This window comes from Trichosurus vulpecula, chromosome 1 (assembly GCF_011100635.1).
Source record: "Trichosurus vulpecula isolate mTriVul1 chromosome 1, mTriVul1.pri, whole genome shotgun sequence".
NCBI lineage: Eukaryota > Metazoa > Chordata > Mammalia > Diprotodontia > Phalangeridae > Trichosurus > Trichosurus vulpecula.
Genome location: NC_050573.1, coordinates 247,645,593 through 247,666,637, shown reverse-complemented (window position 1 = coordinate 247,666,637; position 21,045 = coordinate 247,645,593). Strand labels below are relative to the sequence as shown.

The window sequence follows — 21,045 nt, the reverse complement described above, 5'->3', positions numbered from 1 at the left end:
CAACACCAAATTGGCAGATTATAATGAATACAGATCTGAGCAGTGTAGAGTCAAGAAGACTTGAGTTCAATTCCTGATTCTGATGCATGCTAGCTGTGTAACCATGGGCAAGTCCATTAACCTCTTGGGGATTCAGACAGTTCTCTAAGGTTATAATTTAGGAAAGAGTTGAAATCATTGGCATCAGTGAAATAAATTGCTACACTAGGAATCCCTCACACTAATGACATCACAGGTTTGGGAAGAAGGAAAAAGAAAGATGAAGAGATAAAAGTAGAAGAGGAAGATGATTTGCAAAAGTGACTGAATACAGTGTTCTGTAGATTTTTAAGATGATTTCAAGCTTGTGGTGTAAGCAAAGATTTTTCCATGGGAAAAAGGGCCAGGCAGTTACTAGACCCCTAGTTCAATATCTCAGTTTAAACATAGTCCAAAAAATGCCATCAATCCTTGGATGAAGCCACTCTTCCATAGAGTCAAATTCACTCCTGGGCAGCAGAACAACAAGAGCTCTTCATTCCCAGCTCAGAAAAGGTGGGCTAAGTATATAAAGGTAGGAGGAAGAGGGTAGAGAATCATCTGAAGAGCAGGAAGAAGTGGTACTTAGTAGAATCCTAGAATCTTAAAGGCAAAGGGGCTTTCTATGTCATGTAACCCAGCCCCTTTACTTTACAGAGTAGGACCTTAGTTTAGAACTGACCTTAATCGTCTTTATATCTGAAATACTCAGGTCTTCTTATATCAGTAAGAAGCTTAATATGAACAAATATAGAAACAAAACATATGTAAATATGTAAATAAAATCCATGCATAAATAAGTGGCTTCAAAGTCATATTTTAGACTACCTATCAGTGCAGTGACATGAAAGTTCGAAGACCCATTCTCACCCTAGCTTTTAAAGTAAACATATCAATGAAGTCTTTTTCTATTGAAGTATTTTTGGGGTCATCCTATACTTATGAGGCACTAGCTGGTTGTGTTGGACAGCAGTTAATAAGATTTGTGGCCACGGATCACAATGGTTTCAACCAATTCAACCTAATCAAACTGACCTGCAAAACTGATAGATTTTAGTTTAAACCTTTTCTTCAGTTCACCTCAAAATGAAGATACTAACGACCAGGAAAATGAATAAGAAGCAGACAGTGGGAGGGAAAAGGAAGAGAAAGTGACTGACTGGATAGTTAGGCACTTAATAGAGTTGACTAGATTTATATGTACATTCTTTTTGAGATGCTCCAATTCATTCTTGTTATACAGTAACATTAACCACCATTTTTTGTTCACCTATACAATAAATCTTTCAGTATGGAAAATCAGTAGCCCATAATCTTTACATTGCATATATATGTGATAAATCTGTTATGACCAACTGCAAAGACCTGGCAGATGGGTTTTATGGATACTTTTCTAGAATACCAAAAGGAGACACCATGGATGTTTATTCAGAGAATGTTTGGTGGCATATCAGAGGGTAGAGGTGACCATTTCAATTCTAATTTTTACTTCTTTCACATTCTTATCTGAAATCCTAGTGGAAATTTTCAGCACATAGCAGAGACTACCAAAAGGTTTTATCTTTATAGTTTGTTATTTCCTTTTTGGGAAAGGAAAATTACCTTAGATGAGATTCCAGGGATTTCCATTTATTTCACTTTTTGAAATGCTTTTAAATTCTTGGGCATGTTCTTGAACATGGATACGCATACATATTCAGTAATTTCAGTTTCATCCTCAGTAAAATAAAGGGCTTGGGTTACATGATATTTAAAGTTTCTTCACCTTTAAGATTCTAGTATTCTAAGTGTACCTTCTTTCTTCTCTTCAGATATTTCTCCTACCCTTACCTAGCTACCGCACCTTGCCTGACTGAACAATACAACAACCAAACCAGAAAATCACCCAGTACACACCCAGCAGCAGATTACATGTCTGTTATCAAAGAGTCAGCTTTGCTCACTTCATAGAGACTCATGACCAGAAAAGTGGTCACTTGGTAATGATTTTTTTCAGTCGCAGCAACTTATGACAACCATAAACAAAGATGTGGAGAGGTCTCCTTGATGCAGAGAGTACTTACACCAATTAGATTATTGATCCTTGAAAAATTAGACTAAGAAAGATCAGATCAACTTTGTAAAATCCAAGTAGTGACTGAGAAAAATATATGTATGTGTGTATGTAAATATACATAAAATTTTAGATTTCCTAAGGTATAGTCCCAGTCATGTCACTTATGTCACTTCTTTCATCAAAAAAAATTTGATGGGCTCCACATCATCTACCCAATTAATTCTAAATTCCTCATCCTGGCATGCAAGATCCTTCACAGTATGATACCACACTCCTTTCTACCCTGAACTCTCTCCACTCTCCATGTAAACTCTACATTCCAACCAAATTAGACTGCTCACTGTTGACTAAACACACATGCTTGCTTCAAAGTCTTTGCTTGTTCCCTTTCATCTGCCCTTCAAAATCTTACCATTCTTCAAGACTCATCTCAAATTTATCTTTTATTTATGATTCTCTGAACCAGATGTGATTGCTACCTCCTCTATACCCCCCTTAGCATATTGTGCCCTTCTTGTGGGTCATATCATGTTCTCCTTTGTATCGTGGTTATTTGTAAAACTGTTTTATTCACTCCACCCATGAGGTTGTATGTTCCATGAAGGCACAGAACTCTATCTTATTTGTCTTTTTCTCCTCTTCATCACTCCTAGCACAGTGCCTCGTACATATAAGTGCCTAATTTGTTCAATTAGATTAAATTGAATCAAATCTCTTGTTAATTATCTTTCCATAGGAAAAGTAGAGACAATGATGATTTTTCCGTATCAAATTTGAAGGGAAAATAAATTTCATTTAGCACTGTGATTTTTTTATCAAGACTATGTCAGGCGATGTATTTCTGGGAAAGAAAATTTAATGTAACCATAAACAAAAAGAGAGAATTCTGTGTTCCAGCATAAGATCCCAATGAAACCTGCCTCATTTCTATTGTTCTTAATGTGGACACAGTTCAACGTCCACAGAAGTGGTGTGTTACATCCTGTGGTCTACCATCAAAAGACAATGAAATAAACAAGATTTTTCACTGTTCCATCAGTGTAATGTGCCTAGCTTTAAAAATGTTGTAAAAAGGAATATTTTCATCATGCTATTATTTGCTAATTAAATTAGGCCAATGTTTCATGGATATGAAATAATGTAATTTACTATATTGAATAATTAACCAATCAGATTGTTCTTATTTTCTGAAACAATGGATTGACTAAAATATTACTATAAACAAAATAGATTTTGTTAGGCATAATCCACTTTGTAAACAAATGAAATTAATTCTTTGCCTGACTTAAGCCTTGAAAATGAAAGACTGAAACTGAACACATGCTTCCAATTCTTGTTCTCTTACTAATATGGCACTTAATATAAAAGTTATAATTTAACCTACCCCCAAGTATTCCGTACTTGAGACTAAATGGCTCTTAGAAATATGTTCATCAACAGATGGGAACCACTTATGGCCTCATAAACTCAAAAACAAGTGAAATTATCTCAGCAAAAGAGAAAGAGATTACAATAAAGCCTCATCTGGTTATCTTGGATAAAATTAATATATTGCACATTGGTTTTCATCTTGATGAAGAGGGGCTAGTAATCACTTTTCTTCATGTTATTCGAACACTGAAGGAACAAGCTCATAGAATTGACTCTTAAACAATCTGCAAGTATCTATTAAGTGCCTACAAAGTGCCTAAAACTTTGGAGCATGGTTCCTTCCCTCTAAGATCTTACAATCTAATTGGAAAGACAAGATTGAATATAAACAGCTACAATTTGGAGCGCAAAGTAGAGTTTGGCTACCAGCCAATTGGCCTGATACAGACTATCAGAGTTGCCAAGTTTCTGGGGAAAAAGATCAGCAAAGGCTTGGCAGAGTTTCATGGAAGAGATTTTTAGCTAGAGTTTGAATGATAGATGGGATCTGAATTGACTAGGAAAGGCAACTTTAACAGGGGCAACAGCATGAGGAAATGCACAGAGGCAGAAATAGGCACTAATTTGATAGAATGTTAAAAAACCAACATGACTAGAGTGTATATGGTATCCTACTGAATGATAGAAGTGAGATTAGAGAGATCAAGTTTTAACAGCCAGGCAGAATAATTTCTTTAAGAATGCAATATGTACAATACAAGTTCTTATTAAGCACCTTTTTGCTTTCAGACCACTATGGATAGATACTTGGAGTCATAGTTTTAGAGCTGGAGTGGGCGTTAAAGATGATTTGGTCCAACCTTCTCATTTCACAAATAAGTAAACTGAAGCCCAAAGAGGGTACCTGGGATAACAGAGGGTAAATGGCAGGACCAGCATTCAAACCCAGGTGCTCTGACTCCACATCAAGTTCTCCTACCAACTACAACATTCTGTATAGTCTCTCTGCCCAGGGAGCTTACCTGTCTAGTATCAGGGCAACATACCAACACAGATATCTATAATATACAACATTATATGATAAGCACATTAGAGAGTTACAAAACAGCACCCTATGAGGTCAAGGTGGCAAAGCCACATTAGCAGAAGGAACCAAGGAAGACTTCCTGGAGCATATTATATTTGATTTGGGTGGTAAAGAGTGGGCAGCAATTCATTAAGCAAAAATGGAGAAGGAGATGCTATGAAAGGAAACTTGGGTGATCAAAAGCAAAAGTTCTTGAGTGTATAGTCTGATTTCTGGGGGCAGGAAGAAGTCCTTTTTGTCTGGAGCACAGAGAAAGTAATTTGACAATGAGGTTGGAAAAATAGAGTGAAAACAGACTGTGGAATGTGAGTGCCTCGAAGGGAAATATGAACTTGACCCAGAGAGTAGAGAGCCACTCAAGAATTTTTTCAAGAGAGGGATGACATGACCAAATCTATGCATAAAAAAGATTAATTCTGTAAAAGTAAGCAGAATGAAGTGAAAGTAATGGAAGAAACAACAAGAAGCAAGATGAATTATAAGGAAGCTATCACAATCTGGGTAGAAGGTAATGAGCATCTTTCTAGGGATTGGAATAGAAAGGTGAGGATGAACATTGCCAAGGGAGAATCAAATCTATCTAGTCATATATTAGGTGTGAGAAAGAGGGGAGAATCAGAGATAACTCCAAGGTTTCAAATATGGGAAACTTGAAAAATGGCAGAAAATAATGAAGTCAGAAGAATGAATAGGTTAAGAAAAAATAAGCTTAATTTTAGACTTGTGAAGATTGATTATACCAGTGTGGTATCCTGCTAAAGAAGATCCTTTAGGTAGTTTGAAATGGGAACTCAAAAGAGAGATCAATACTAGATGCATAGATTTGCAAGCCGTTGATATAGAGGTGGTAGTTGAAGCTATGGGAGTGAATGAGATTGCCAAGGGAGAAAGTATAGAGAAGAAAATGCTAAGAATAGTCCCTTAATGAACACCCACATTTAGGTTTGAGGAAAGTATGAGGAGCCAACAAAGAAAAGAAATGGTTAGAGATACAAAAAGAGAACCAAGAGAATGTGGTGTCTCTGAATATCCATCTGGAGGAGGTGGTCAACAATATCAAAAGCTACAGAGGTGAAGGATGATAAAGACTGAAATGAAGCCATTGCATTTTACAATTAAGATGTCATTTTCTTCCCAAAGAGAAAGAAAGTTGCTCTTATGTCGAGGCAAAAACAAGATTGCCAGTAGGGAGTAGTAGATAGATCACTGGACCTGGAGTCAGGAAGACCTGAGTTCAAACTCTGCCTCAAACAATTAGGTGTATGATTTTGGGCAAGTCACTTATGTCTCGGTTTCCTCATTTCTAAAATGAAGATAATAATAGTACCTGACAGAGTCATTGTGAGGAAGAAATGAGATAATATTTGTAAAAATATTTGCAAAATTTAAAGTACTATGTGGCTGCTAGCTTATTTGCAAAGGATTGAAGAGAAAGTAAATAGTGAATAGTGAGGAAATGGGGGTATAGGAATAGACAGCTTGTCAAGGATTTTAGCACTGAAGGAGAAGAAAAAAACAAGACTGTGCTACTTGGCATTAAAAGTTCAAGGCAAATTTTTAGAGAATCTTTTTCCCAGGACTGTGAGGTCTAGTTCACTAGGTAGTGCAGTGGATAAAGTGCCAAGCCTTCAGTCAGAAAGACCTGAGTTCAAGTTTGACCTCAGACATTTCCTAGCTGTGTGATCCTGGGCAAGTCACTTAACCCTGTTTGCCTTAGTTTCTTCGTCTGTAAAATGAGCTGGAGAAGGAAATGGCAAATCGCTGAAGTATCTTTGCCAAGAAAACCCCCAGAGGGGTCATGAAGAGTCAGACACAAGTGGAAAATGACTACACAACAACAACAAAGTTCCATGTTCATAGGCAGGTGGGAAGGAGCCAGTAGTGATAGAAAGAATGAAGATTCATGAGAGAGCAGGGATGGCTGGCCTCCAGCAGGCTCTTGTGGAGGTTGGAAGGCTTGGGATTAAGAGCATAGGTACAGGAATTAGCCACAGTAATAATAGGGAAATCTCCAGTCATTGGAGGGGAGTAGAGAGAGAATGAAGACACTGAGGAGGTTTGAGATACAGAAGAGATAAGCCAAATGAGTTGTCATTGAATGGTACCAATCTTCTCAGTGAAGTAGGAGGCTAAGTCATCTTCTATAAGTGTAAGGGGAGGTGCCACAGTTGGTACAGAGGAGCGGAGAAAAGAATTGGAATATTCACTGTGGGGAAAGAGATAAGGGTGGAGTAGAAGATTCATGGGATTTAGAGCTAGAAGGTACTTTACTGACTATCTACTCCAGGAGGGAGGAACCTGTGGTCTCAAGGCCATATGAGGTCCTCTAGGTCCTCAAGTGCAGCTTGGCTGAATCCAAACTGCGAAAGGCCACACTTGAGGACCTAGATGGTGTCAAGGCCACAGATTCCCCACCCCTGAGTCTAATCCAACCACCTAACTTTACAGGGGAGTAAACTGGGACTCTGGGAAGTCAAATGACCTTAGGTCATATAGCTAGCTTGTTACAGGGGCAAAATCCAAACCCAGGTCCTGTAACTACAAATCCAGTATTTTTTTCATGAAACTACACTACATACAATATTGGTAAACAGCAACAAGTGTCCATCTGAGATGGTGTCATGAATGTGCAGAGGACAAAATCAGCTCTTTTCATTCCTTTCTCCAACTGGGCTTAGCTGGAGGAGAAGTGGAGAAATAAGATAGGGAGGCTTATCCAGAGTTGAGAATTTTCAGATCAGAAATATGAGGGCAAAAGATTCAAGGATAATTGTTAATGGAGCAATAATATGGCAGCCCACTGAAGTCAATCAAGACAAGTGAGGTACCAGAGTGGGAGAAAAGGGATGAGGTAAGAGACTGTATTATTCTTTGTATTTTTATCTCCAGTGCCCAGCACAGTACATGTCATGCAGTTAGTCCTTAATAAATGCTTGTTGATTGGTAGATTGTCACGAATTAAAGCCACAATAAAGACAAAGAATAGGTTTCTTGGCAGTGAGTTGGAGAGGTGGAAGGATAGGAATTTGTGGTCAGAGAGTAAAATTTCAACGTTCTATGTCTAGATCTTGGAAGTCATATAATTTTAAAAAGCGAGGCTTAAGATATGACCCTGTTGGTGTAGGGTTGAAGTGAGGAATGAGCTCAATGAGCTTCATGAAGTTGAATAATTATAATGCTAGCTTTCACGAGGACTATTGAAGTCTCCAAGAATGGTAAATGTAGAATGGAAAGGAAGACCATGAGCAAAGTAAGAAGATAGTGAACAAGGTGGTAGTATGACTTGGTTAGCCGATGATAGCAAGGTGGTGATGAGAGCAATCAAACTGTATGGGCCTCAGAACAGGAAAAGTATTTGAGGGGATCCTGGTAGAGAGATGGTCTGGGACTATCAGAGAGAAGCAAGAGGTATGCCCATTTATTGTCCTAACCTTGTGAGCTAAGTACAGAGAGTCACAATGGCCGTGGTGCCCTTAGGAAACAGTCAGGTATCATCCAGGATTAGGAGGTAGGAAGTCTTAAAGTTCTTTGAGTTTGGGAGTGTTATTATGAAAGTGATATTTCAGAAAGATGTATTCATATTGAATAGGCAGAAAGTATTAAGGCTCTAGTCTAGGGTAATGACACTGAAAATGGAGAAGGACCAAGAACAAAAAAGAACTTTTTAAGGAAAATTCAAAAGGACTGGTTGCCTTGATATAGGACCTTTAAAATGGAAGTAAAAGATGATACTGGGGCACTTAGGGGGTGCTGTGGATAGAGTACCAGGCTTGGAGTCAGGATGACTCATCCTCTCAAGTTTAAATCTGGCCTCAGATACTTACTAGTTATGTGACCCTTGGCAACTCACTTCACCCTGTTTGCCTCAGTTTCCTCATTTATAAAATGAGCTAGAAAAGGAACTGGCAAACCACTGCAGTTTCTTTGCCAAGAAAAACCTAAATGGGACCACACAGAATCAGACACAACTGAAAAGCGACTGAACGATAACAACCACAAAAGATGATACTGAGGTTTCCCTGGGGAATAATCAGAGGCCTAGTAACAGAAGTTGGGTGGGACAGTTCGTCTGATAGTAAGTTCAACTCAACCCTTTGCTTACACAAAGTGAAAATGCTTATTTAATTTATATGTTTTTCTAATCTACAACCTGAAGAATTCTATTATTTTATGATGAAGAAGCCTGTCTCTTTACACTATCCACAGTTGTTGTGTTGTTGTTGTTTAATTGGACAATTTTTAGATGTTCAGAAGGCATAAGGGATTGACTTCTTCAAGAAGCCAGGTTGTGTCATTCGCCTGAAATAAATACCCCATCCCGAGCGAGAAAATTATAACTGCCAGTATCAAATGAAATACAGTGTTATTAAAGTTGAGAAGATCCAGAGGGGCTGGGAACTGTATACAGTAAAACAAACAGTTTAAATAGGAAATAAGACACATTTGAGGGTGTTTTGTGCTAAACAATAGGGGAAGTTTTAAAGAGGTAATTAATACCTATATTCCAAATATTAACCATGAAAAATTTAAAACAATAATAATCGTAACATAACACTCTACCCATAAACCTTGATCACACTCTCCCACAAATGCACGCTGGGAAGAGTGGGTATAAACTTACATCAGCCCAGAAATGAGATACAACAGTAGGGAAACCCAAACATCTGGGCCAACTCACAATTGCAGGCCTTGATGTCTTTGGTCTCCTTAGAGACCAATCTACCATATTACCATATGTCACTTTCTGGATGGGAATGCTCATCTTTTGGACCTGGTGTCCTACTGGATAAAGCTACTTCTCTGCTATTTCTGGAACATTAAAGTAGAATTTAGAAGTTTTGGCAAAGAGTCTTAAGCCTGGGATCTGCACAACTTTTCGGGACTGCTCTCTTTGACAGGACATTACACTCTCTTTCAGTGAAAAGCCATTTCCTTAAGACAAGGATCTGCCCTCAGACACTTACTGAGCTGTGTGACCCTGGGCAAGTCATTTAACCTCTGTCTCAGTTTCCTCAAATGTAAAATGGAAATATTAATAGCACTTACCTCCTATTTTACCCTCCTGTTGTGAGATTCAAATGAGATGATATTTGTATAGCGTTTACATAGTACCTGTCACATTGTGGGTGTTTCAGATCTGCTCTGTGGAATTTAACGAGTTACCCTTCTTGAATAATAGAAGGTAATAGAAAGAAATGTAGGAGAGCCTCTAAATTCTCTCAAACAGGAGATGGTCCTAGAAAGAACAAGACAACCTTTTCCCAATCAGCTCTTCAAATAGCAGGCACTTCTGCTTTCTCCAATCAGCCCCCAACACCAAAGCTTTTCTTCAATCAGATCAGTTCCCCATACCAGCTGTAGAGCTTGTCTCAACTCAAAGCAGCCATTGTTATTTTCTTCTGTCTCTGCTCTGTCTCTTTGCTTCTGTGACTTCTCAACTCTATCAGTTTGCCAACTCCATCAGCTTTTGTCTTCTGGCTTCTGTATGTAGCTTCTAATATCAGCTTCTACCTTCTAATTTCCTAGCTTCTCATCCTAAATCTTCTATTCTGACTTCTCCTGACAGCTTCTTTCTCTCCTGTCTCAAAGTAGTCATGCATAGTACTCCACCTCTATCTTAGGTTAAGAAATCTAAAGTCCACATTTCTGTCAGATATGCCACAGATCGTCAATATGCATTTTCCATAATACTTTGATTCACAGTTTCTGAGCAATAAACATCAAAGGCTTTTTATAAATTTTTTAAGTTACATGTAAATTAGTTCCTGAGAAACAATGTATTTCTACCATAAGTCAGTACTTTTACCTCAAAGGGGTTGCTTTTTTCTCAGGTCCTGTCAGATCTGTCCTCTTCCCCTTCAAGCTGATTTTCTCTGGGTAGCTTGCACAAATGTCCTTTTCCAGCCCCTTTCAGGAAATAAAATGTACACATAATAAAAGGGAAGTACCACACATAAAAAAGGACTGTGTCTATCTAATTGATTTACAACAATACTTAACACAGTACCCTCAAAAAGACAGGTACTAAATAAGCACTTTTACCAAGAAAATGAGGAATAGCCATCCTTCTGAAGACATATTACCCATATACTGAAGGTATAGGCTTTCGTTCCCCTGTTTACCGATTCAAGTAACCAATGGAATTCCAGCACTGAGTGTATGAGAACATTCTGATTTCAGAATGATGGGCCTACATGGTGCTTTTATGGCCTATATATCTTACCTAGCTTTGTGGCCAATGTTTTTTTTTTAATTTTAAAAATGGATCAAGTGAATGTTTATGAAATGGTTTGGGGCTCACAAAGAAAGCACTATGTAGCCCTTAGTCCTGACCCAATGGAAATCTTAGTGTATTGAGTTGAGGCCCATTGGATGCCTCATGGAATCAGTCATTGTCACGTCAGTCAGTCAGTATGCATTTATTAAGCACTTACTATGTTCTAGGCACTGTGATAATCACTGAGGATACAAAGAAACGCAAAAGACAGTCCCTGCTCTCATGTTGCCGACAATCTCCCATGGAGAGACAACATAAAAATAGCTATGTCTAAATAAGATATATACAGGATAAATTGGGGATAATCAATAGATGGAAGGTTTAAGCATTAAGGGATCAAGAAAAGCTTCCCATAGGAGCTTAAAATTGAAGGAATTTCATGTTAACACACTACAGCTGCTCATAAATAATGTATTGGGGCTGGGGAGGTGGTGGTGGAAAGAATGTGGTCTGCCGAATGAAATATGTAGGACTTGAATTTGGGAGAAGCCAACTGTAGTCCTGATTTCATCATTGACTTACTGTGAGGAAATTTCCTTGAGTAAGTTATTTCACCTGTCTATGCCATAATGTTGCCATCTGTAAATGAGAAAGCAAAAGAATAGCCTTGCCTCTTCTATATAACTTAGAGGGAATTTGTAATGATAAATCTATAAAATATATTGAACTGCTTGAAGAAAGGACTTATTTGTCTAGATGTAGTGATGCTCTATTTGTTTTCAGTCTCTGATGGTCTTGCCAATCCAGAGTAACAGCACTACACTAAATAGAAACTTGCCATTGATTTTTCCACATTCGGTTACATCCCTGGCCTTCATATTTTAAGCTTCTTAGAGAACAACAAACATTTTGACTGCAAGGGAAAAAAAACCATAGGGGAATTAACTTCAGAATGAAAAGAATAATTGTAAAATCACAGCTTAATTCCTCACATCCAAGAGAAAAGCCATACAAATCAGCGCATTGAACCAACATGTACAAACAGTCTCATTCGATAAAGAGTGCTAAATTGGAATAGTCTTAGAATGTGCCAAGAATGAGAGCTTGTGGGTAGGTAAAAATCACTTTACTCTTAGTTCCCAAAGTCTTTATTACTCTTTTATCTTAATTTTTTTATTTCTTTCTCTTTCTTAACCTTTATTCCCTAGTTCTCCCTTTCATATATCCTATGCTAGAGTCTAGAGTATTTACCATTTTCTTCTACCACAGATTTCGCACAATGTTCCTCCTTGGTACCCTTTTTTTATATTATGCCTTAAGTCCATAATAATCTTCCCCTCCTGTCCCATCCCTACCCCCACCTACATTTCTACCAATTTGAACTTTGCCCTATCATTTAAATCAGGGCTGTCCAACCTTAGGTTTTTATTGAAGCAATAGACAATATACTTTGATTTGCCATTTTAGTGAGAGCTCTGTGGTACTTCTGCTTCCTTTACTAAAGCATTTATGTAAATTTTTATGCTTGTAGGCGGGCCACATAAATGGCACTGGGGTCTGCATGCCACCCACTGGCTACATTTTGGACAGCCCTGATTTAAGGCATATGCAGCAATGTAGCAGTGAAAAGGAAGGCCTGGACTCAAGACCCACCTCTGAAACATGCTGGCTGTGTGATGATAAGTTACAGAAAAGTTGCTGACCTGCATTGATACAGAGAGTTTACCAACCCAGTAGTTCCCTATGTCAATGAAATCCCAGGACCATGTTCTATTTCTATCATGTGTATCCTTTAAAGATCATTCCCAACGTCATCTCCTTCATGAAGACTTCATCCCATTTCTCAGTAGAAATGTTTGGACCTGGAATAGCACTTGGTTTGCTCCTCTCTAATGAACTTATTAAGCATCACTTTGTATTGTAGTTTTCTCTGTGTCATCCTCCCTTATTAGAACGTAAACTCCCCAAGAGGACTACATCCTAATCTCTGTGTCTTGCCCAGGGCTTAAGACAGTGAATGTTCAGCACATAAGCATTCTTTGAAATTTATTCAATCCAAAGCTCAGTACAGCATTACAAAAACTGGCACTCTTCATTCTGGAGAATATTCTAAAATGACCAATATCAGCACGTTTGTAGGAGGAAATACAGATACAAAAGAAATTCTAGACATACTGACCAGTGTTTACATTACACAAAAGCAATTTTTGTTTGTCTGTTTTGTTTTTGTAACACAAATTTAAAGCATCTTCCCTCAAAGATAATGTGTGACCTTCAGAAAAGAGAATCTCTAACTTGGGATCCGGAAACCCAAGACTGGTCCTGGAAATTCAGATATTCAAGAATCCTCAGAACTTAAGACCAAGGACAAGACATATGTACTGATTGTATAGATGTTCAGGAAGGCTTCTTTCTAGACCCAGTATTATATTTCTTTTGTTACTGATCCTAAGTTTCTTTGGTGGGCAACTTGGGGGATATCAATTGGATTGTCTCCCTACTCCTAGCACTTCCACAGCACATCTTAGAACCCCTAGAGGTTAAGCTTGCCCTATTTACATGTCTTTAAAACTATCACAGACAAATCCAGTGGTGACTCAGAGAAGATTCTTGAATTCTAACCTGAAACCCCAGTTATCTTGAGAATTCCTGCACCTTAGTAGGGATCCAAAATCCTAACAGGATCATCCAATAATCATTAGGGAATGCTTTCACAGAACAACAAAAGAAGGACTGGTGTAAGGAACCCCCAGATGAGAAAACTCTCTCTGCCAAAAGGGGTTGCTACCTTCTCTCCAAATTGTAGTGTTAAAGAGTTGCTTAGATCACTTAGAGGGTAAGTGACCTGTCTAAGGTCATACAGCCAGCATGTTTCAGAGGTAAGACCTGAACCCAGATCCTCCTTACTCCTAAGCCAGTTATCCATCCATACCCTCTGCTGCCTCTCTAGCAGCACAGAAACATTATGAAGCATGGTACTGAAGCATGGTATGAGTTAGATGGCTCAGAATAAGTGATGGAGGAGGAAAATGAATACCCTTCCAAGAAAGGTTTCAAGCAGTGGTTCTCAAATGTTTTTTGTTCAACACAGAATTATTTTTCATCACAAGGAATCAGGACACACTAGAGAAAACAGGAGATTCACACACGTACATGTGATTAAGAGTTTGAGTTGTGTATTATTCATGAGAGATTTGCACGTGAATGCTCGTGTAAATTCAATACAATTCACGGCCCTCCTAGCCAAATTTGGTGCAGATTACTACCCCAGGGCAAACCACTCATTCAGAGCTACTCAGTATATTCCTGAGGTAGATTTTCTCTCTGTACAGCAAGACTACAATGCATTCTTTTGATGTTTTGTATTATTCTCTCATCCATCATTAAATGGATCTTAACTTGTTTTCTTTGATCTCATAATTGTGCAGCCTGGCTTGTTATCTCATGAAATTCAGTTGTTCAACAGTTATTTATTGGATCCCTTCTGTGTGCCTAGTTTAATACTGTGGATATACAAAGATTTATCAATACATAGATGCATCATTCCAGAAGTTAACAGACCTAACTCAGTTTGGACACGTTGAATTTGAGGTACTAATGGAACAATCCAAATAAATATGCCCAGCAGGCAGTTGGAAATATAAGACTGAGCTTTAAAGAGAGAGAATCGTTTGCATAGGGGTGATCACCAAATTTATGAGTATATGTTAGTCTTCTGATGAAATTGAATAGAGGCAGTTCATGAAATAAATACCAAGTGACTTTGATAGCTTACATGAAACCCGTTGTCTACAGTGAGTTTTGAAACAAATTTGCCTAATTCACTATAAATGCAGTCACATTCATGGTCATATTCTAATAATTTCTCATTTTGTGTTTTAACAGGATTCCAAGCTCCAGATTCTAGGGGAGCTGAAGCAAAACAATGAGAGTTTTATTATTACTAAGACATTCTCTGGGTCCCTGAGTGAGGTCCGCCACTTAAAAGGAGGTGCTCAGGCATCAAGTGAGACAATAGACTCACCAAATGGCAAGTCGTATGAGCAGCATCAAGTAACCAAGTCTCTTTTCAAGAAGTTTAACCAAATAACTTGGCCATTGGACACTCGCCCTTTGAATAAGAGTTTAATCAGAGGTGACAAATGGAAGAAAACTGATGCAGCTCAAGAAAAAAGGAGAGCTTTCCTTCAGGATTTTTGTAAGAAATATGGGGGTGGGAACCGTGCCCAATCCCATCTTTTTCACATGGTATCCAGAATCTATGTGGAAGATAGACACAAAATCCTCTATTGTGAAGTACCTAAGGCTGGCTGTTCTAACTGGAAAAGAATTCTCATGGTGCTGAATGGCCTAGCCTCTTCTGCCTATAATATTACTCATAATGCTGTGCACTATGGGAAACATTTGAAGAAGCTAGATAGCTTTGATTTGAAAGGGATATATACCCGTTTAAATACTTACACCAAAGCTGTTTTTGTTCGTGATCCCATGGAAAGGTTAGTTTCTGCATTTAGGGATAAGTTTGAACATCCAAACAGCTACTACCATCCGGTATTTGGAAAGGCAATTATTAAGAAATATCGACCCAATGCATGTGAAGAAAAAATAAACAACGGATCCGGTGTAAAATTCAAAGAGTTTATCCACTATTTGCTGGATTCCCACCGCCCAGTAGGAATGGACATTCACTGGGAAAGGGTCAGTAAACTCTGCTATCCTTGTTTGATCAACTATGATTTTGTAGGGAAATTTGAAACTTTGGAGGAAGATGCCAATTACTTCTTGCAGCTGATTGGTGCTCCAAGAGGACTAAAATTTCCAAACTTTAAGGACAGACACTCTTCTGATGAAAGGACCAACGCAGACGTTGTAAGACAATATTTGAAGGACTTGTCCACTATGGAGAGACAATTGATTTATGATTTTTATTACCTGGACTATTTGATGTTTAATTATACAACACCATTTGTATAGCTGGTATCCAGTAACCCTTTCCCTTGCTAATGATAATGTGCTCAGATAGGTAACTATATCTTCACCTTAGTTCTCTGTATTGAAGAAATGGAACTAATTCAGTTGTCTTGACTAAATGGAAATTTTGTCAAATAATTTGACACCAATTGGCACAAAATTATAGGAAAATCACATAAAGGAGATATGTAAACAACTTGAATGGCTTGAAAATGTCTGGAAAAGAGCTATTTTTGCATTATGGATTATAGTGTGGAAGCAATAACATAGCCAGCTGTTGCATTAGCTAAAACAGCACTCTTGTAATTCAAAAGCATCTAAAATAGCATGGGTTTTTGTTGGTTTCTAGGATCCATTGTCTAAAGTGCATGGATTTATTTTTTACTGTCTGTGGCATGTTAAACCACTGGACAGTTTTGTAACTCACTCAAAGCTTTCCTATCAGTTGCAATGATAAATCAATTTTGAAATGATATTTTGTACCTAAGCATTTTAATTTAGATTAGAATGTATTATATGATATACAATATGAGAATGTAGCAGGAAAACCAGACAAGGCTATGGCTTTGTATATTTAGCAGCCAATAAAAAATACACAACCTGCTAAGATCAAAGTAACAAAAACAACCTTCCTCTTAAAAAAAACTTATGGGAATTGGTTCTGTTTTCTTTTGAGCTTACTAAGTAGAAACAAAATGAACACCACCACTAAAGGTCTCCATTTTTGAAGCATGCTGTTGAGATGTTTAAGCCTCCTTAGATGTAAATGTGCTCTTAATTCTGGTTTAATTGGGCAGGGGGGAAATTGTTTCAGGATGGAATAATCATCAAAAACTGGAGTTGCCACTCTAAATGTAGGCCTCCAACAATAACAAAGCCTTGTAAGTCTAGTATTTGAATCAAAGCATCATGTGCCCAGATTTATATGAGGAATGTGTTCCAAGAATAGCTTTCATTTTCAGTGTCTAATTATTCAGCTTGGGAATGACTGAGTTTAAAAAAAAACTAATACACCACTTCAAAGATAGGTTATTTTCTAGAGAGTAAACATCATGAGTGCCCCCAGAAAAGTTTTTAATAGGCTTATGAATAAACAAATTAACATATTTTCTTTTCAAGTTTAAATATTCTATACTAACAAAGTCAAATGCCATTGTTTGCAGTATATGAAATCAAAGACTTTGGGAAAATAAGACCATGTGGTGCCCGTATGAAAGATTTTAATATATTTTGTAACTTTTTTCTGCTACCATATAAGGCACCTAAATGAGGAGACACTTTCAATGGGAAAAGTAATTTTATTTGTTGAGTTCTTTTACCAGGTTAAGGACCCCACACTGTTTTTATTCAAACACTATACAAATACCTTCCTGTCCCCCCGACCCCCCGCCAACTCATATTTTCATTCAGTCAGTAAATTTTCAGCAACTTCTTTCCAAGAGAAAGAAGACTTAACATGTCAATATTAATTGACCAAAATAGTTACCCTTACTTGGTTTATTATGATTTGCCATTTTATGCCTGAGTATTCAACAATTGCTTCACTCTTCACACACACACACACACACACACACACACACACACACACACACACACCTGCCTTGGCCCATCTGTATCTCCTAAGGGAGGAGTCAACTTGAACTACAAGAGACTGCATGATCTTAAGTACCTAACATATTGCCCCTTTGCTGTCTTTTATCATCCCATTTATTCCCAGCCTGTGCTAGACAATGAATGCTCTTGATGTTTTAGCATCTGCATTTATTTGAAACTTTGCTACACTATATGAGTACTTACAGACTCCACTGCACAGTGGATAGAGGGTTGTACTCAGGAAGCCCATGGTTAAAATCTCACCTCTGCCACAAACTGCCTCTGTGTCTCTTCTTAGAGCCCCTTTACCTCTTAGGGTACCAGGCAGCTTTCTAAGACTTTAAGTTGAAGAATACTGGGAAGTTTCCTCATCAGGAGTTTCTTTATATCAATCACAGATTTGGTCCCATTTCATCCTATCCCATAAATGATTAGTAGAAACTTAGAGCAATGGGAATTATCATTCACAGGATCATAAGATAATTTCTTTAAAAATTGGCGGTAGAATATAGCCCCCTCATTTTACCAAAAAAAGAATTAATGCTCAGAAAGATTAAGTAGAGAACTGGGGTTTGAATCCAAGTCATTTGACTCGTACTCTATCATCCTTTCCAACGTATCATGTTTTTCTCCTTTTCCTGATTTTCCATGTGTTTGTGTGTATACGTATGTATATATGTATGTATGTATGTATGAATGGATGGATGGATGGATGGATGGATACAGATGCTATCAATTCTGCAGTAGAGTCTTTTTCTTGAGCATCTTCAGTCCTCAGAAGATACAAAAGTGGAGCAAAAATATTAGAAAGTGAGCTGAACCACGTGTCAAAGGACCTGAGTTCAAATCCCACATCAATTACTATGCTTGTGACCTTGCGCCAGCTATTAAACTCTCTGGGCCATAGTTACCTCACCTGTTAAATGAGGATGTTAGACTAGGTAAACTCCAAGATCATTTCCAGCTCTAAATCTCTGATCCTGAGTTCTAAAAGGCCTGTCAAGCTAAAAAAAATGAATATATGAGGAAAAGTAGATATGTATCTGCACCCAGAGACTATCCTAATTTGTATGTGCCAGTCAAATCAAACTGCCACCACCACCTTGGCCAACATCTCCCCTCAGACCCAGTGGAGACAGTCAAGGACCTTGAACCGAAGAGCCTTGGGAATAGTTGTATCCCCCAAACTACCAACCTGTTTCCAGCCCAGCCCCCATAGCCATCATTGAGAGGAAAAATCATTGTGCAGAAGGGACTCGCCTTCCTCATCACTACCGGCAAAAACTGCTGAACAGATGTCAACAACAGACAAATAAGCATAAGATCTCTGGGAGTAGCTCTCAGCCCAGGTCTCAAAGCCATCATCCAAGAAAGCAACTTCTATAGAGAAAGGGCAAATCATCTCCACCAAATGTCCCACACAAAGTAGGCAAGCCAGTCTAGCCAAAGCAGTAAGCGTTCAGGGGTCTGGAGAAGGCAGCATATGCCAAGCAAGTCAAATCACTGATGGAGAGAGCCCAGGGCCCTGAACCCAAAAGCCTTGTGAATAGAAATGCTTCCAGCTCAATGCCATCAACCAGCATCCTGGGAAGCAAAGCCCTATGGAGATGCAACCTGGTGATTGCTTCTACAGGTCCTACAGCTACAGCTACTGGAAACCTAGAAATGAAAGTTCTTGCCACCAAAGTCAATGGCTCTGTCAAATGATTCAACGTAAGAAACTTATATGGTTTTATCAGCAGATTTGATGTTTTTAAAAAGAGGTATTGCCATCTGCTTTGCTTACTCTACTCTAAGGACCATGGGACCTTTACATCTGACTAGAAGTTAGAATCTCCGTATATGTTCTCTACCCCATTAGAGGGGTAGCTCCTTGAAAGCAGATTGTCTTATTCTTCTATTTGTGTTCCCAGCATTTTACACATAGTAAGCACTTAGTAAATACTTTTTCTTTCAGTCATTAAATTCAAAGAGACTTATGATCAGAGGATTGTCATCAAATGACGATTTTTTTTGCTACAGCAGCTCATTAACCTATCTAGTAGGGAGCAGAAGAATTCCCATCTATACCAGTGGAAAAGGGGTACACAAAAGGATGAAACTACATATTTGTGAATTTTGAAATGTTGAAGTATTTTTATGTATGTACCTGTGTTCATGTTGCGTTATGGAAGAGATAGTCATATGTGAGCGTGTGTATGTGTGTGTGTGTGTGTGTGTGTGTGTGTGTGTGTGTGCATGTGTACCAAGAATGCTAAATCTCTTAAACTGGTATTTAATGAGATTTGATACAAGGGATTATGACCATTACTCATCTTTTGTCTTTCCCAACTCAGAATAGCAAAGTTTAACTCCTGAATGACTTAGTAACTAGTTTTTAGGAGTTACCTTGTGGCCAGTGTTCTGGTGGTTAGCCTCTTGGAAACAGAAATGCAATATATTGCTTGGCCCATGGTGGGACTTGCTAACCGTCAAGAATTTCAGGGTTATATGAACACCATAATAATGATTTTCAGAGGCATTTCCCTTCCTTTTTTTAAGCTGGATCTATTATTTCATTGGCATAGGGAAGTCCCAGTAAGAAAACTCCCTGTATCAATACAAATCAGCAACTACACTGCAGCTTATGATCTTAAAAAGCTTCCTGGGACATTGAGTTTAAATGACTTGTCCATGGTTACATAGCTTATGTAAGAAGTAGGACCTGAACCCAGGTCTTCCTGACACTAAAGATTGCCAAATATATGGATGATAGATGATAGATGGCAGATGGATGGATTGATAGATGAAGAGATACACAAGCAGATAGATAAATGGAGCATTTATTATGCAACATCATACCACAATGCTTTTTTTCTCCTTCATTAAAAATAAAAATCAACTCTTTATTTTATCATCCTAGCACAGATTCACGAAAAAAATAGAAAATCAGTATGTTGCTTCTGACAGTAGCCCTTACCAAAATCCTCAAAGGAGGAAAAATCACCCATAATGCTTTTTGTCAAGTAGAGTTCTGTGCGTCCTACTATACTTGACCCCTTCCTGACCTTTTCATTGATTCATGGAAGCTACAAAGGCTAGGATTCTATTGCAACTTGTCCAAGCCTATATAACCACAGGTATTCCTTTTGTCATTAAGTCAGGCTTAGTCTTTTCTTAAAATCCACATACATTGTCTGACGCTGACATCCTGTGGTAGTGAGTTCCACAAGCTTTCTTTACATTGTCCTAGGAAAAGGGTACTTTCATTCCACTTTTTATTTGTCTGCTGTTCCTTTTGAGAGATGCTTTCTCCCATTAGGGCAGGCTATTACAAAGGCAGACTAATCATCTTCCAGAATTCTTTGTGGTTTGAAATGCAGCCATTTGCTCTGTCTGAGTCCCTCTGTTTGAAATGCTGGCTAAACTACATTTCTTTCATTTATTTCCATTTGTGTACACACACCCAGCACTAAACCATCACTGCTCCTCTAAATGTTTATAATGGCATCCATTTAGTCTCCTAAGGTGAATTTACCCAAACTGGACTCAGATTCCAGATGTCCAGTGTTCCCATTATAACATTCCCATGCTTTAGGTGAAATTGTATGTCCTCTAATTAAGCCCCAAGGAACCTATTTGTGTTTATAGACAGCAGCAGGCTCCATCAAATAGTGATTCCCCTGTTTGAAATTAGTGTTAAGGTAACAAGGTGGCAATTAAGCCCCAAATCATAGTCATTAAATAGTTACA

The 21,045-nt window shown here is 38.2% G+C and overlaps 1 protein-coding gene across 1 annotated transcript in view; it reads left to right on the top strand.

The window, feature by feature from the left end:
• CHST9 (carbohydrate sulfotransferase 9) overlaps positions 1-15,723 on the top strand; it is a 295,944-nt gene extending 280,221 nt beyond the window's left edge. The window contains exon 4 of the mRNA XM_036741794.1: positions 14,635-15,723. Within this exon, the coding sequence (XP_036597689.1) occupies positions 14,635-15,723 (1,089 nt within the window). The remainder of the gene's footprint in view (positions 1-14,634) is intronic.
• Positions 15,724-21,045: the final 5,322 nt, after the last annotated feature.